Consider the following 15,565-nt stretch of genomic DNA (forward strand, 5'->3'; position numbering starts at 1 on the left):
ATTGTTCTTTGTATCTATATATTTTAAATCTTTGTTATTCAATAAAAGTTAGGATTTAAGGGCAGCAAATTTGTCTAGGTCACATTCCTGAGACTTAGGATGTGCACAAGGTCATATGGTCAATAAGCATAGACAGGACTGAAATATAGGTATCTCTGGGACTCAAGTCTGTGTGTTTATCACCATATTACACACTCACTGCTAATCTGACATGTGTACAATACAGACTTCAGTGCTGAACAGGTAGGTAGTCAAGAGTTTTTTTTTTACTTAAGACTGAAAATACAAATTACATAATCGTGATTGACTGATATGTTAGAACAAAGTGTAAAAATGAAGCCATAAAAAGTACAGGGAACAACTCAGTTTCACGAGTGAGGAAAGAAGTAATTAAAGCAAAAACGTGTGTGTGTGTGTGTGTGTGTGTGTGTATTTTTAGTTGTCCAAGCTGTTTTTTTGCTTTGAGCTAACTTCCATGAACAGATACAAGAAATGTAGCTTTATTTTGGCACCATGATTTTCAGAGCAATAATAAAGAACAGTCTCTATCAAGTTAAAGAATTTCAGCGGATTCATTTTGATATTTGGCAAAACTAATACAATTATGTAAAGTTTAAAAATTAAAAAAAAAAAAAAAGAATTTCAAAGGCTATAGACAGTAAACTATTAAACCACTTTTAAAGTTCAGGCAATAGACAGGTATCTATACTTGATATCTAATAAGGCAACCCTCATCCTAAAAAGAATACTAATTATTTATGTATCTTTCACCTCAACCTCAAATTTCTACCTGTGAAATCTTTGTTGTTTTTCAAAGGCAGAAATCTGGGAAGGCAATCCTGGCTCCTGACCTTCTCTATACGTCACTGCCAGCTGCGCTAACACTGAATGCGCTGGATGGGGGAGCGCTATCACTGATCACTTTTAATTAGAAACTAAATCTTAAAATTTGTTACTGAACAGGTAGGTCAAGACACAATTGTTTCCTGCAGGCATCAAGTGACCACCTACTCTTTTTTTTTAAAACTTCTTATTTTTTGTAAGTTTCTAAAACCAAGAGAAGCTTGGTGAACGAAAATGAAGCTAAAGGTTGACATTAACCCTTACAGATTTTAAAACAATCAAGGTAAATTTTTAAAGAAGCCATTTTATGAGTCAAATTTTGTAATAACAAACTTCATCTTATTTTCATGGTGCAAAAGCCTAAGACATTTCCTCTGAGAGATGGAGAAAACATGTAGCAAGGAGGAAGAGCTTTGGCAATGAAATTCTGACTATGCACTACAGTGTCTTAAGCTAAACTTTTCAAGTAGTGACCTGACAAATGAGGATCTTGCATTGAACTCACTAAAACTGTATTAATGATTTTTATACAATATTAATACATATTTGCAGTGGATCAGAGTTCAAGATGGCAAAAGTATCTATTTTTCAAGTGTATCAAAAATTTTAAATCAAGAAAATCAAAAGGTATGCACAAAAGGGCCAACAACGTAAGAATAACCAATGACAAGTGATTAAAGCCAAAACACCAAGTTGCTAAGTATATAAGGAAGCTGCTGTTCATCTGGACCTTTGCCCAGAACACAAAAATTTGGAGGAGAAATGGTAGTGGTTTAAAGGGGACAGGGGTTCCAAATTTGCTGCCTCATTCCTTTATCTGGACAGCTCATCTTGGCCTTGCAGAAGCTTCCTCTGATAACTGTTTCTACTGAAATGTCCATAACCACACTGGAAAATCCGAACGGGTACCAAAGCATTTATGTGGAAATCCACTGTTTGAAAAACACCTGGAGAATATATTGAAAGCTATGATAAATTTTGTTCTTTAGAGAATCAACGCAAGATTCTCGCAAAGCAGACAATGAAGCATTTTAAAACGTCTCAAAATTCTTTAAGGTAGCTAAATAAAGAGCAAAATTATCTGTACTCCCCCGAGCTTATGGTCCTTCGACAAAAAGCTTTTCTTCTTCTTCAAAGACTGAGTTCCTTTAAGAACCACCACCACCTGCTCATGGTGCTTTTTTTTTTCCCCCTCAAGAAGGCATCTGCACTGCAGATCTCCGCTCGAGGGGAGCTTGCCAGCCGGCTCCCGCCAGCAGGCAGACGCGTATACAATGGAAACTAAAAGCGGCCTGCAGCTTCCCTCCGAGTCTTTCATAGAGATGCGAGGAGAAGGGGGTTCCACCAGCCCCTGCTTTGTCTGAATTTTCTCCCCCTCCCCCCTTTCTGCGGGAAACACCCCCTTTTGTTATACTTCGATCAATAATAGCCGACAAAAAGCATGGAATTAAAACATGTCGACTGCTTGGCATGACTCTATCTATTCTCTTCTAGAATATAAGCTGCTAACCTCGTGTCCCCACCCCCACGCCGCGCCAGTGAAGAGCAGGCTGTGTTGCAGATGCAGCCACGGATCCATCTTGGACCGTCAGCAGCTCCCTCCCAAATCTTGCCTGAGCTATTCTCATCACGCCTCCTTCTACCTCCGAGCCTCAAAAAAATCGGGCATTCCGAGTCTGGCCACACAAAAATTATTAAAGGCGGATGAAAACAGTACAGAAAACGGCTTCAGTGTTTCCATTAAACTTCCTCATTCTCCCCACGGGCAACCGAAAAAAACAAAACAAAACCATATTTTCTGGAAGACAACCATGAACGGCTGGTTCTGTCAACACCTGTCTGCAAACCTGCAATGCAACCCAACCCTTTCACCGCCATCCCCTCAAAATCCTAACAGGGCATTTCTCCTACCACCAACCTGCCCCGATCCTCTCAGTCTCTCTAATCCTCCACTAAATCACCCGGGTTCAGAGGACGGATTAGCCAGTCCCCCCCCCACCCCCGCCCCGCTACACTGGTGTCTTGCGCCCACCTGCCCAGTCTCGGCGTTAACGCCCCCGGGAATATCTCCCCTCCCCCAGTCTTCCCCACACCCCGTTATTTCCTCACCGCCTGCAAGACCTGTCACCCCCCTCCCCCTTAGCCCATTTTCCAGACGCTCCTTCCCGGGGGCTGAAGCCTCCAGGACGCGAGGATGATGTGCCGTCCCTGACCCCCTAGGGCCCCCCTCCCGAGGTCGGGGTCCCCCGGCGCGCCTCACCCGCACAGGAGGAGCCGCAGCTCTTCGTCCCCAGGGCGGGGCAGGCTCCCGGGCTCCCGCTGCCACCACCGGGCGCAGATGACTCGGCCCCGGAGGACGACGAAGAGACGGACGGGGACTGAGTGGCTGCCGACGGCTCCGCCATAGCTGCACGAGCAAAGGCGGGAGAGGGGTGAAGAGAGATGTGGGACGGGAGGCAGGGAGGGGAGAGAAAATAATCCGGCAGCTGGCTCTCCAAAGTCGCCTCGCCTCTCCTACTCCGAGGACAGACTCCGACGGACTGACTGACTCAGTCGAGCGCCGCGAGAGGGCGGGAGAGCGACCGCGCAGGCGCACAAGGGCCTTCGGGCGGGGGTGGAGACGGTCGCCTTGCGCCCACTAACGCAGGGCGCAGGCGCAAGATCTTCCCTCGGCTCTCCTCCAGGGAAGGAGGGCCAAAACCTGCTTCGCGCAGTGCCAAGGCCCTTGGAGAGGTGGGCGGCGCCCCTCGGGGACCTGGCGCAGGGGGCGTGGTCAAACACCAAGCTCCTCCCATCACTGCGGCCGAAGTTGAGGTGGGCCCTGCGCCTTAGTCTTTCTCCACGGATTTTTCTGTGATTGTTTTAGCTTAGGCTGATTATGTGTTTTAACGATAGAAATTTCTTTTTGCTTCCATTAGTGAAGCATATCTTTCCCACAAATTCCAGAGCCGATGTTTTTTGTCTGATGCGTTCCTACTCGTGACTCCGATGGTGACAACCACAGTGTAGGCCCACTGTGCAAGGTGATGTATGGATTTTTCTGGATATATCCTAATACCCCATCACCATGAGGGACAGATGGTACGATCTCCCATTTGGTAGGTGGAGAAAGATGCTGTACAGAATGAAAAACGATTCCAATAACATTGCAATGCAGCCGCAGAACCTGCTTCACGTTCTTATCGCTACTCTTCCCCAGAAGGGGTCTACCTTGGGTCCCAAGGTTGCCAGTTCCCTGTCGAATAACTAACAGAGAAGACATGAACGAAAAAAAAAAAAAAGCAAAACTAATGAGAAAGATGAGCCAGAAGATAACAGCCTGACTGTGGTTATGGGATGTAAAATTAGGGGTTAAAAATTGAGAATATGGCACAAAAGACATATAATTGAATTTATTCGTCGCCTAAAAGGGGTCCTTAGTGGAAACTGTATTTGAAACCAGATACTATCTAATTTATACTGGATTTTACTCTTTTGGCTTCTCTGGTTGGCTTGCAAAATTCAAAGCCTTCTTTCTACCTACAACTGGCCAAATGATTTGCAACGTGCATGATTCTTTTAAAAAGGGAAATGTAGACTAGGAGTAATAAAAATCAAGGCTATAGGCCTTGTTATTGCTAAAGCAGCAATCAATGACCCCAAGGGCAGTTGCAGGATCAGCAGATCCTGTAAAGATGCAACCTCATGAAGAGGGAAGTAGTCAGCCAAGCAGCCACAGAGAGGGAAAGCAATCTGACCAGTGGAAATCTTCTAGAACAGGCGGTGAACTACATCTGTCCTTGACAGATTTTAAGGTCAGGTAAAGCCGAGACAGGAGAAAAAAAAAAAAGAAAAAACTTCTGGCCATTGAAACACTCTTAAAAAAAGGCACAGAAGAATATTTCCCAAAATAACTTTGTGGCAAATATCTTACTCTAGCATTTAAAGGATCAGTTGATACTGCAGCAGCTTGTCCTTTGGATGACAGAGAGAAATGCAAGCCAATATGATAATCAAACCAGTTAGCTACCATTCTGATAAATACATAAATTTTAAGCATTTATATTATTAGGTGCTGGATAAGGAAATGAATGATGCTGGTCCTTAACTCTGACAGCAGTTGCTAGGATCTGCAGATCCTGCCTGGAAAGGAACCCTATTTCCATATCTAGAAAGAGAGAAAAGAAGATAAAAATCGAGACACTGATGTGGTCTTGGTGGTCTCTTTAGACCCTTCAGTTTTTTTACACAAGAGGCCTTTGTGTGGGGACTTCCCTGGTGGTCCAGTGGCTAAGAGTCTGTGTTCCCAGTGCAGGTGGCCTGGGTTTGATCCTTGGTCAGGAAACTAGATCCCCCATGCTGCAACTAAAGATCTCATGTACCTCAACTAAGACCCAATGAAGCCAAATAAATATGTTTTAAAAAAAGGCCTTTGTGCTCGGTCCAGTTCCTGAAGCTGCTTTTCCTTCCTGCTCCATCTGCTGTACCAGTACGTTTTCCTGAGACTGACTCTTGGTTGGGATGTTATTTGTGTACCTGATCTGTTGCACAGATGTTTACTGGTCATTTGCTGTGTGTTTGACACTATTCTGGGAAATCTGGAGGGATCCAAAAAATATGTTTGTCCTGAGTTTACAAGCTAGGTGAGACTTAGAACATAGTCACATAAAGTTAAAACAAAATACAAATTAAATAGCAGCCAAAACAACTCCCAAATAACACAAAACTATAACACTGTGATTAGATGACAAGTGATTGTATGAATTTAGGAGTAGAGGGAATCACTATGGAGTTATAGTGATTTGGGGAGGTTTTATGAAGAAATTAAGTCACATAGGAGCTTGGAGTGGTAAGGAGGTCCTTAAAGGCAAGAGAGAATGGTGCAAAGTAAATCCATGCGGTACTTTTTTGCAGGTATACAATAAGACCTCCTTCCGGGCAGACCAATCACACAAAAAAGCACGCTTTTCTCCCAGCCCAGTCCATGATGCACTTCAGTGCTGGCTTGTCTGGCAGCACTTGGCCAAGATTTGATCCCCTCTTGCCCTTCCCTTCCACAGGCTGCATTAATGCAACACAAGACCACACAGCCTTCTGAGGTGACTGGAGGCTTAGAAGTGTGAGATGTTTTGGGTGTAGTTAGCCCAGGTTGGCTAGAGCCAAGGGCTTGAATTGAGGCAAAAGGGAGAGAAAATGGAGATGTTTCAGGGCCAGAGTATGGAGAAATAGAAGCAGAGCCCCAAAGAATGAAGGCTTATGAGGATTCAGTATAATTTTTCAGGCAGGGAAGGGCTCAGATGGAATTGTTAGAGTGCTCACTGGAGTACGACCATTTCTCAGGAGTTCTGCTGAGCAATTTTTACGGCCGAGGCACTGAGCTGGGAAATCTTTCTTGGTCCTGTCTTTATAGGACAGTATTTACAAAATTAATTTTCCATCTCGTCTTCTAGGTCATTTTATTATCAGTTTTTTTTCCTGACTTTAAGGGGAAAAAATTAATTAAAAATTTAATATACTCACATGCCATATATGTTTATACTCCAAGGTATATATACTATAAAGTTTTAATCTATCACTAACCTCCCTGTACCCACTGGTCTCCCCCTCTACACTCACAGTGGTAACTGCTGTTAGGAGCTTTTTTGTGGCAAATGCAAAGGTGAATATACCAAATCTATATTCTTATCTGCCTTTTTAATGCTTCCCAGGTAGTGTATTCGTAAAGAATCTGTCTGCCAATGCAGGAGCTACAAGAGATGCAGGTTCGATGCCTGAGTTGGGAAGATCCCCTAGAGAAGGAAATGGCAACCCATTCTAGTATTCTTGCCTGGAAAATCCCATGGACAGAGGAGCCTTTGCGGGGTACAATCCATGGAGTCACAGAGTCAGTACACGACTGAGCACGCGCACACACACACACACCCTTTTTAACACAAATGATAGTGCTTCCTTTCCTTAACAGCAAATTCTAGTGATCTTTTCTAGTGTCTTTTTGAGGCATTAAGACAGTTGTGCTGTTGATTGCAGTTAACAATAACGAAGCAGCTGATAGATTTAGAGGTTTTATTCTGTTACTATATTGAGGGCCTGATATTCAACTTATAACAGCCTAAGAGTTAGGATTGACTTTTCTTTTGACAAACTAGGACACCAAGTTATTCCCTCATTTTATACACAAGCAAAGTAAGGTATTTAAATGACACCCGGGAATGCCAGTTGTCCAGTCTGTCCCTATGAGTGCCTAGACTGTTGCTTAAATGTGGATCCTGCGAGTAGGTGGTAGGAGAGGAGTCTGAAGTGTGTCCCAGCACAGTGAGTGAAGGTATTTTATTCGCCTGTTTACCCCACAAGGCTGTGAGTCTCTGGAGGACAAGAATGTGCCTTATGTATTGTGGCAGCATTACTGCCTAGCACTGTGCCTGGTACATAACAAACACTCTGTTTTTGGAAAGCTTTGGAACCTGATTCACAGTGGATATTATTGCAGAAAACAATTTTGCTATTTTTGTCCTTTGTAACATACTTTAGTATGTTGAATATTTATGACTTTGTTTTGCTTTTCCAGAATGAATATAATTACCAATTTTTGAGCACTAATCATGCACCAGTCATAATTACCAAACACATCTCATTTAATTAACTATGACGACTCTGTGGCTTGAGTATTCAAATCATTTGGCAGATGATGATGAAATGAGTTCAAAGAGGTAAACTAACCCAACTGTACAGCTAGTGAGCTAGAATTCAGAACCAGGTCAGTCTGACCACAAAGCCAGTGGCCTTGACCATTCAAACATATCTATATGTCATCTACTTCTTGAAAACCACAAGGAAAGCTCAGCCTCTGGTCATACTATATTGTTTATCTCCAGGGTTTTGATAACCATGAATACTTGAGAAGGAAACAGTAATAACAAAATAGGCTTCTTGTTTACAGGAGTTTTTTTCTCAGTTGGGACTAATCCTAAAGTCTACCTATCATTTGTATTGTGTTGTTCCGAGTGCCAAAAACTTCTACAATATATGCAGAAGGCTGAGGTGCTGACATTGACCTTGATGATGTTATACTGAGCAAGATGTAATGTCACTATTTGCTGTCACTTCCTGACAGAGTGCATTTCAATGTATCTCTATTGGGAAGCCTTAAAATAGAATAGTGGAGAAGGAAATGGCAAACCACTCCAGTATTCTTGCCTGGCGAATCCCATGGACAGAGGAGCCTGGCAGGCTATAGCCCATGGAGTCATAAAGAGTTGGACATGACTGAGTGACTAACACAAATTAGAACACGGTATGTTGTTCAAAAGCAAAAATTAGATATTTAGTATTAAAGGAACAAAAAAAGAGAGTGGGTAGTGTTACGTGTAACATGTACTTTCTTTATTCATCCTTTAAGTACTTGAGTTTCTACTTTTGCCTGGCACTGTTTGGGGGCACTGGAGATACAAGCAGTGAACACAAACAAAAATTGCTGTCTGTTTGTAACTTATGTTCTAATGGGAAGACACAAACAAAAAGAAAAGTAAAACAGAAGTTGGATGTTGAGCAGTCTTATAGAGAAGGATGGGGAAGGGGAATATAAGGGTTTCCCTGATAGCTCAGATGGTAGAGTCTGCCTACAATGCAGGAGACTCAGGTTCGATCCCTGGGTCGGGAAGATTCCCCTGGAGAAGAAAATCCCATGGACGGAGGAGCCTCCTGGATGGAGGAGTCCATGGGGTTGCAAAGAGTTGGATATGACTGAATGACTAACACTATATGCTCATCACCACCATGTTCAATTTAACTTCTTAAATTGTTTATTGCAATCGTGACAAGTCATTAGTCTCGGGCCCCTTTCTCTGAGCATGCTGCACATGCCTTGGATTTGTGTAACATCTTGCTTTCTGCGCAATGTGAAACCCCAGTAACCACTTGTCCTGATATTCACATCTAGTTTCTTGTTGGTCAGTTAGTTTAGCTTAAATCTAGATTCACATATAATGCCTGGAGGAGGTATTCAAATAACCTTGAGAGTTTGCAGAGAATCAGAAGGGGCAGGGGAAAAGAAAGCAAAACAGGACCTCTTTAGGTAAGTTTAGGTAGAATTATCTTTACTTCTTTACTGCTGGCCTAATCACTCCGGGAATGAAACCCAGATCAAGGGCATCGCACAGCCTAGAGATGGCTGGAAGGAGGTTCTGGGTAGGTTATAAAAGGTAAGACAGAAGAAAGAAAGTGGAATAATGTGTCAAGTGAATGAAGCAAGGGTGATGCAAGAGGTGGTGGTGGTGGTGGCGACAGACACTTTAGCCTCTCATCAGCTACTTACCCCCAAGACAACTGTCCCTACCCCAACAAATCCAAAATAATAATATTCTTCAATTGTGACAACTGCCAGTTTTGCAATCACACGTGAGTGTGAATAAAAGCATTTTTGGAGAACCGTGTTTTGTATTGATCTACCATACAGTTTAAGTAAGAATGTCATTGCCAAAGCAACTTCAAGACAAGCTCCAGGAAGCCAGAGGTTTGTTTACAAAATACGGCCATAGCTTAGAAAGAACAAAGCCAGTGGAAGGACTTTCCCTGGAAGTTCTTATGTTAGCTGTTAACAGTAGCGATGGTGGGCCATCAGGCTTGGGCAGAGACAGGAATATCGGGAGTAGCTGTAATGGTGATAATGAAGTCACGCCCTCCTCTCCTTGTGAAGTCAAAATCATTTAAAAAACCAGTGATGCTCACGTCATCCGTGGTTGAGGCCTCCCTTCGGTCCTTACGGTAGAGTGCCGCCTACCTATGGCTCCGGCCAGCGTTAAACATCGAAACCCTCTCAAACGCGGCCGGTAGGGGTCCGAGGCCGGTTCCACCAAAGGCCTCGGACCTGGGCCTGGCCTCAAGACTAAGCTGGGCGGAGACCACTGGCCGGCTCGGTTCTCCCCGCATGGCCTGCTGGGAGTTGTAGTTCAGTCGTCGAAGAGCCGCGACAATCCTGGTCCCTCTCTTCCGCTTCCTCCCCGCCCCGGATGAGTTCGCCAAAGGAGAACCGCTGGCGGGTAACCAGAGAACTAGGGGCTACAATTCCCAAGGGACCGTTGCTCCCAGTGCGCAGCCCCAGGTATTCAAGACCCAGTGTCTGACTCCAGCGCACGCGCACACGCGTCGGGCGGTGGCGGGATTTTGCCGCGTGCGCTTTCCCGCCCCAGTCGGCTAGGCGCTCGCTGCGCCTCGGTCGACCCATGCCAACCCTCTGTGTTCTCGCTCTCTCGCGGCTTCGCGCGCCCCTCCTCGCTAGTTTCTGTTAGAGCCCAGGCCACGCCCGTTTCCCGCCTCCAGGGCCTGGTTCGTTCCCGCCCCAGCCCTGCCCTTTTTGCGCCCCTGCTGCTTCTGCTGGAGGCGGAGGCTCCATGTTGTCCCCTCAGCGAGCGGTAGCGGCTGCATCGGGAGGAGCAGGTGAGGCGCCCGATTTCCCCCGAGCCCGCTCTGTGGCCACCTCCACCGCCCTCGCTGCTGTAGCTCCGAGGAGACCGCACGCCCGCGCCGCAGCCCTTCCTCGTCCCGGGGTTGGGACTGCGCGCCCCTCCTTGGTGTCCCTTGGCCGGCTTTTTCGGGTCCAGGGGCTGCTCGCGGGGTCGGGACGGTAGGGCACGGGCGGCGCCTTCCTCGGCCACCTTCGGAGGTCGGGCCCTGCGCTCGGGGGAGACTGTTAGTGCCCCTTGGGGCTGCTGCCGCCCGCCTGGCGCCTCCCCTCCCCGCCTGGGGCGGCCCCGAGGGTCGGTGGTCCCGGGGCGTCGTTCCGAGGCTTCGCCCCGCCGGCCCCGCCCTGGCTGAGCTGGGCGCTCTTGGCTGCGGTCTCCTTCCTGCCTGGGCGCTTCGCACACTCGCGGGCCGAGTGGCTCTGGCCTTGTCAACGGGCCCAGGGAGCTGAAAAAAATATTACAGATGCCGTATTGTTCAACCTTTCAAAAAGCTGTGGAGGGCTGCGAAGTGTCTTTGAGTTGGAAACTTTATTTTTATCCAAACGACCTTGAGTTACAAGAAGTATTAGGAAGATTGATTTTCAACCCACACTTATCTCCCTAAAGGAGATAATAGAATGTGGCCTAAATTGATTTTTAAGAAGTTCTTTTAGTACGTGTGGTACAATACGTTCTTTTGCTTTCTTGAAGACATAAAGAATAGTGAAAGTATTAAATAAAAACAGATGGTCACCATAAATTCGTGGGTTTTGATTTCATCTGTCATTTTACCTGAGTTTATTTTTGTTTGCTGCGTGTTCTGTTGAAAAGGCCAGACGTTTCTTTGCGAAATCTAAAGGCAACAACAGAACATTGAAGTCTCTTCAATAAATCCCAGCCCTGAAATTTGAACACGAAGTTGGGTAGAATGTTTTGGGAAGGAGAGAAAAGAACTAACGGACCAAAAACGTGGTTTCACATTCTGGCTGGCTTTTGGAGAATCAAAACCTATGTAGTTTTAAGCCAAGATACGTATTCAGCATTGCAGTGTTGAGTTTCAAATGAGTGCTTTTTTTTCAGTCCCCACAGAAAGTAGCTCATAGTGTAGAAATCTCTCTTGCTGCTTTAACACCTGTCAAGGAAACGCTTAACTGAAGATCTCTACCAAATGAGGCATTAGGTTCGCAGCGCAGGTTGTTTTATTAGCTGTTATTTACTGTCTTACTGGAGTCATAAAGTTAAGAAAAGTAGTAGTAGAGAAGAAATGTGATGATGTGAGCTAGCATAATTGTTTTAGTTTTCACTAAACAGGGCTTGTTCAGTCGCTCAGTTGTGTCCCATCCTTTGTGACCCCATAGATTGCAGCACACCAGGCTTCCCTGTTTAGAATAGGCTTTTGTAGAATTGGTTTTCTAAGATGTAGCACATGCATTTTTTCATTTTCATGATTCCTAAGTCATAAAAGATATACTCACTAATTATTTAAAATGAAATAATGGAGACTTGTAAGAAGAAACGTAATGTCTTCTCTGCCTCCCCAGTTCCTCAGTGGTAGCCATTACTCACAATTTGGTCATATAGTCTAATATTTCTTTGAAATATTAGGGCACCCTAGGGCGTGTGAACTTGTTTGAGAATTGGTTTAAAATTTACCTCTCATGACTAGGCATGCCTTTAAAATTTCTGTGGCCTTGTGTTTCATATTGAGAAATTGTTTAAACAACACAGCTATAGTTTAAAGTTAGTCTCAATTTTAAAACATTTTCCTGACTTTGAGATTCTAAGAGCATATTCTCTAAAAAATATCAAGGGGGAAACATGATGGGAAAGCTTTTAGTTAAAAGGAAAAAAAAAATCCTTTAGTTGCTGTAGAGCTGTGGTTCCCAGCTCTGCAGGGACTTTAGAATAACGGGGTTTTTAAAACCTGCCAATGCTTGGAGCTAACTCACAGATTCCGATTTAACTCATTGAGGGGCCAGGCACTAGTGAAAAAGCTCCTAAAACCCAAGCAATTTAATTTTTATATTAATAATCAAATTTCCCTATAGGTGGTTGCTTAATTTGAATTGATTTATTGCATTATAGGAAGTATGATTTGTAATGTCAATATTTTTATATTGAGTTGGTACTCTTCTGGGCTTCCCCAAATGGCTTGGCAGGTAAAGAATCCGCCTGCAATGCAGGAGACAGGAGACAGGGGTTCCATCCCTGAGCTGGGAAGATTCTCTGGAGGAGGAAATGGCAACCTACTCCAGTATTCTTGCCTGAAAAATCCCATGAAAAGAAGAGCCTACAGTCCATAGGGAGGCTAAAGTATATTACAAATTAGAAAGTAGATTTTACAGACAGAGTAGGTGAAAAAGGGGAGAAGTAGATTAATTCTTTATGTTTTGAAATGATGAGGAATCCAAATCAAATATTGCCAGTTAAGAAAGTCGTATTCAAATGGAATACAGATAATTAAAACCTTCAGCTAACCAGGTTGATTTTGGTGGTGGTCTTATTTTTAGGGTAAAGTCAAATAAGGTGAATATTGAATTCTTTCTGTTAAAAAGATTTTTTTCTCGTTTTTAGATTCAGTCTCTGCATTTCTGACATAATTGATTTTCATAAGTCCATGAAGCACTGCAAAATTCTTAATTGACTAAGAAAAAGTGCTTTTGTTCAGCATTGTGTGTGCTAAGCATTCTGTGGAGGCTTCCCTCATAGCTCAGTAGGTAAAGAATCTGCCTGCAATGCAGGAGACCTGGGTTCCATTCCTGGATTGGGAAGATCCCCTGGAGAGGGAAATGGCAACCCACTCCAGTATTCTTGCCAAGAGAATTCCATGGACAGAGGAGCCCAGCAGGCTACAGTCCATGGACTTGCAAGAGTTGGACATGACTTTGTGACCAAACCACTACCTGTGCTAAAATACAAAAATTTTCTATGACAGATGAAAATAATCTTCCTTGTAAACCTTTTAATTAATTAGAATGTAAATTTCCCCTAGTATTCTACTGAGTTGTGTTTAAATCGTATTTTCATGGAAACAACCTTAGAAATATATGTGTCTCTACCAATATACTACCTTGAGACAAAAGGCACTCCCACCATCAGCAAAAAGGAGCCACACCCAGCAGTTCTAGAGTTGGCTGAGAGTTTCCATGTACCTTTGTATATGATGATGTGTTTTCTTTGGCGTTCTCTGTGAATTGGGAACTTTAAAAGACTGCCAGCAAAAACAAGGCATGAAAATGGTATGCTTCTGGTTTTGGGTGTGTTGCTTTTGCTCTTTAGAAAATGTGGTATTTCAAAAGGAGAATGGAAAACTCAGGCCATAACTTTACCCTGAGTCATGCATGCTGCTCAGTGAGCTGTTTCTTTAAGGATAGTTAGGATTTGCTTTTCAGAACTCTCTGGACAGTAAGGATGAGAATGAGGCTCGCTCTGCCCCAGTGGTTTTTAACCCAGGGTGGTTTTGCCTGGTTGGGACACTTGGCAATGCCTGGATACATGTATGGGTCTCCCAATCAAGAGGGAGCGCGATTGATACCTGGTGAGAAGAGGTGAGAGATGCTGCTGAATATCCTTCAGTAAGTGGGATAGTTCCCCATAACAGAGCTATTCACCCACAATACCAGTGGTGCTGAGGCTGAGAAACCCTGGTCTAAACCGATCGATTGATCTACTAACTTCTGTCTGAATTCCCTGAAATAGCGATTGTGATTGCTTCCAAATAACTGGTTTCGTTGAGTTTATCACTGTTTTCAAATATTTGAGGAGCATTTAAACTTCTTTCCCCCATAATGCTTTTTCTGATAGAACTTGTTTCTTTTTTTTTTTTTAATTAATTTTATTTTATTTTTAAACTTTACATAATTCTATTAGTTTTGCCAAACATCAAAATGTATCCGCCATAGGTATACATGTGTGAACTTGTTTCTTAAGATGTATGTTTTCCGTAGGGTCAGAAAGGCCACTTACAATTCAGTCGTCTCATCTGCATTTATTTAGCCTGTGCTGCTACGTTGTTTTCTTCTGCCTTTTAAAAATTCAGAAATCTGGAAAGAATTAGTGTTGTAATTTGCATAGTCTCTACAAATCTTTCCTAATAATATTAATTTCACTTGTTAGTCTTTCGGCCATTCTATATGTCTGTCCTTTTGGTGAAGTTGTTCAGTTGCTAAGTTGTGTTCGACTCTTTGCGACCCCACGGACTGCGGCATGCCAGGCTTCCCTGTCCTTCACCATTTCCTGGAGTGCTCAAACTCACGTCCACTGAGTCCAGTTATACATCGATTAAATAAGCATATTTAAACATAGTGATTAATCTGGATTAAGGTGTGTATTAAAAAGGAGAGGCTAAGTCAGTGCTTTAAAAGTACTTAGAAAAAACTTCCATGTCAATTATTGGAATCCTTTATAATTACCAAATATTTTCAATATTTCTACATACTTTGAAATGATGACTGATACAGTATTACTTTGAGCTATTTACAGCACTAATAATTAGCAGTATAATAGTTTTACCAGTCACCTTTTTTTTTAAAGTTAGGTTTTAAGTTCACTAAACTTCAGTTTTTCCTAAACGTAGGTTTATAAGTTTACTTAAATGTAAACGGATGGTCTGGAAACGGATCCCACAAGCTCTGTGGTGCGTCCCCCCCAAAAAAAGTGTATACTAAGGATAGATATGACTGGTCAGCCCATATCTTTTGTATGTGTATAAAATGTCACATCTGTTGTTCATGAACTCTTCATATACTAAACAAATATTAATTGTTCATATAAGTGAGTGTTACTCAGAAAATGTCAACTTAGAAAATAATTACTTTGCTAAGGGAGAAGGCATATAAGGTTACCACTTAAAGGTTTTTCTAGCACCATCCCTGGAGGTTAGATCTCCAGTATGATTCCTGAGAAATGGAAGTAATTTCACTGCAAATAGGGTGTCTCTTGCCCTTAAAAAAACCCTCAAGTCTTTTGTGGAGTCCTTCCTGTGCAAGTTGCTTTTTTTATCATGAATTTTGTTCTGTTCTTTAGCCAGGCCTATACGATTTAAGTTAAACCAAAGCATGAATAGGTTCCGTAACAAGTTTGGCCAATTTAGATATTCAGGAAATTTTCAGTTGTTCAACTGGCATTGAATTTTAGAGCTGGAAAATGGCTTTACCTAAGTGCCTAATTTTGTAGAAGAAACTGAGACATAGGTAAGTAAAATGATTTACTTATGCTGTTACAGTTAGTACGAAACTGGGCCCTGAAGTCTGGCCTTTCCTGATTCTTAGGGAAGGCCTCTCTCCTCTACATACTCTTTCACTTGC

The 15,565-nt window shown here is 43.3% G+C and overlaps 2 protein-coding genes across 5 annotated transcripts in view; one reads left to right on the forward strand and one right to left on the reverse strand.

Moving 5' to 3' along the window:
* Nucleotides 1-3,435, reverse strand: part of RTN3 (reticulon 3) — a 64,342-nt gene extending 60,907 nt beyond the window's left edge. For 2 of the 3 annotated variants that reach the window (XM_055580991.1, XM_055580994.1), the window contains exon 1: nucleotides 3,104-3,435. In XM_055580991.1, coding sequence (XP_055436966.1) covers nucleotides 3,104-3,248 — 145 coding nt within the window. In that variant the 5' untranslated portion in view covers nucleotides 3,249-3,435. The remainder of the gene's footprint in view (nucleotides 1-3,103) is intronic. The other variant, XM_055580992.1, reaches the window with a different exon arrangement.
* Nucleotides 3,436-9,757: 6,322 nt separating this feature from the next.
* Nucleotides 9,758-15,565, forward strand: part of ATL3 (atlastin GTPase 3) — a 46,769-nt gene continuing 40,961 nt past the window's right edge. Inside the window, exon 1 of one of the 2 annotated variants that reach the window (XM_055580996.1) lies at nucleotides 9,758-9,919. Coding sequence is in view for 1 of the 2 variants with exons in the window: in XM_055580995.1 (XP_055436970.1) it covers nucleotides 10,209-10,254 (46 nt within the window). In the remaining variant the exon portion in view is untranslated. Of the gene's footprint in view, nucleotides 9,920-9,958; nucleotides 10,255-15,565 lie in introns of those variants that run through there. The other variant, XM_055580995.1, reaches the window with a different exon arrangement.

The sequence above is a fragment of the Bubalus kerabau genome, chromosome 5 (assembly GCF_029407905.1).
Source record: "Bubalus kerabau isolate K-KA32 ecotype Philippines breed swamp buffalo chromosome 5, PCC_UOA_SB_1v2, whole genome shotgun sequence".
NCBI classification, from domain to species: Eukaryota; Metazoa; Chordata; class Mammalia; order Artiodactyla; family Bovidae; genus Bubalus; species Bubalus kerabau.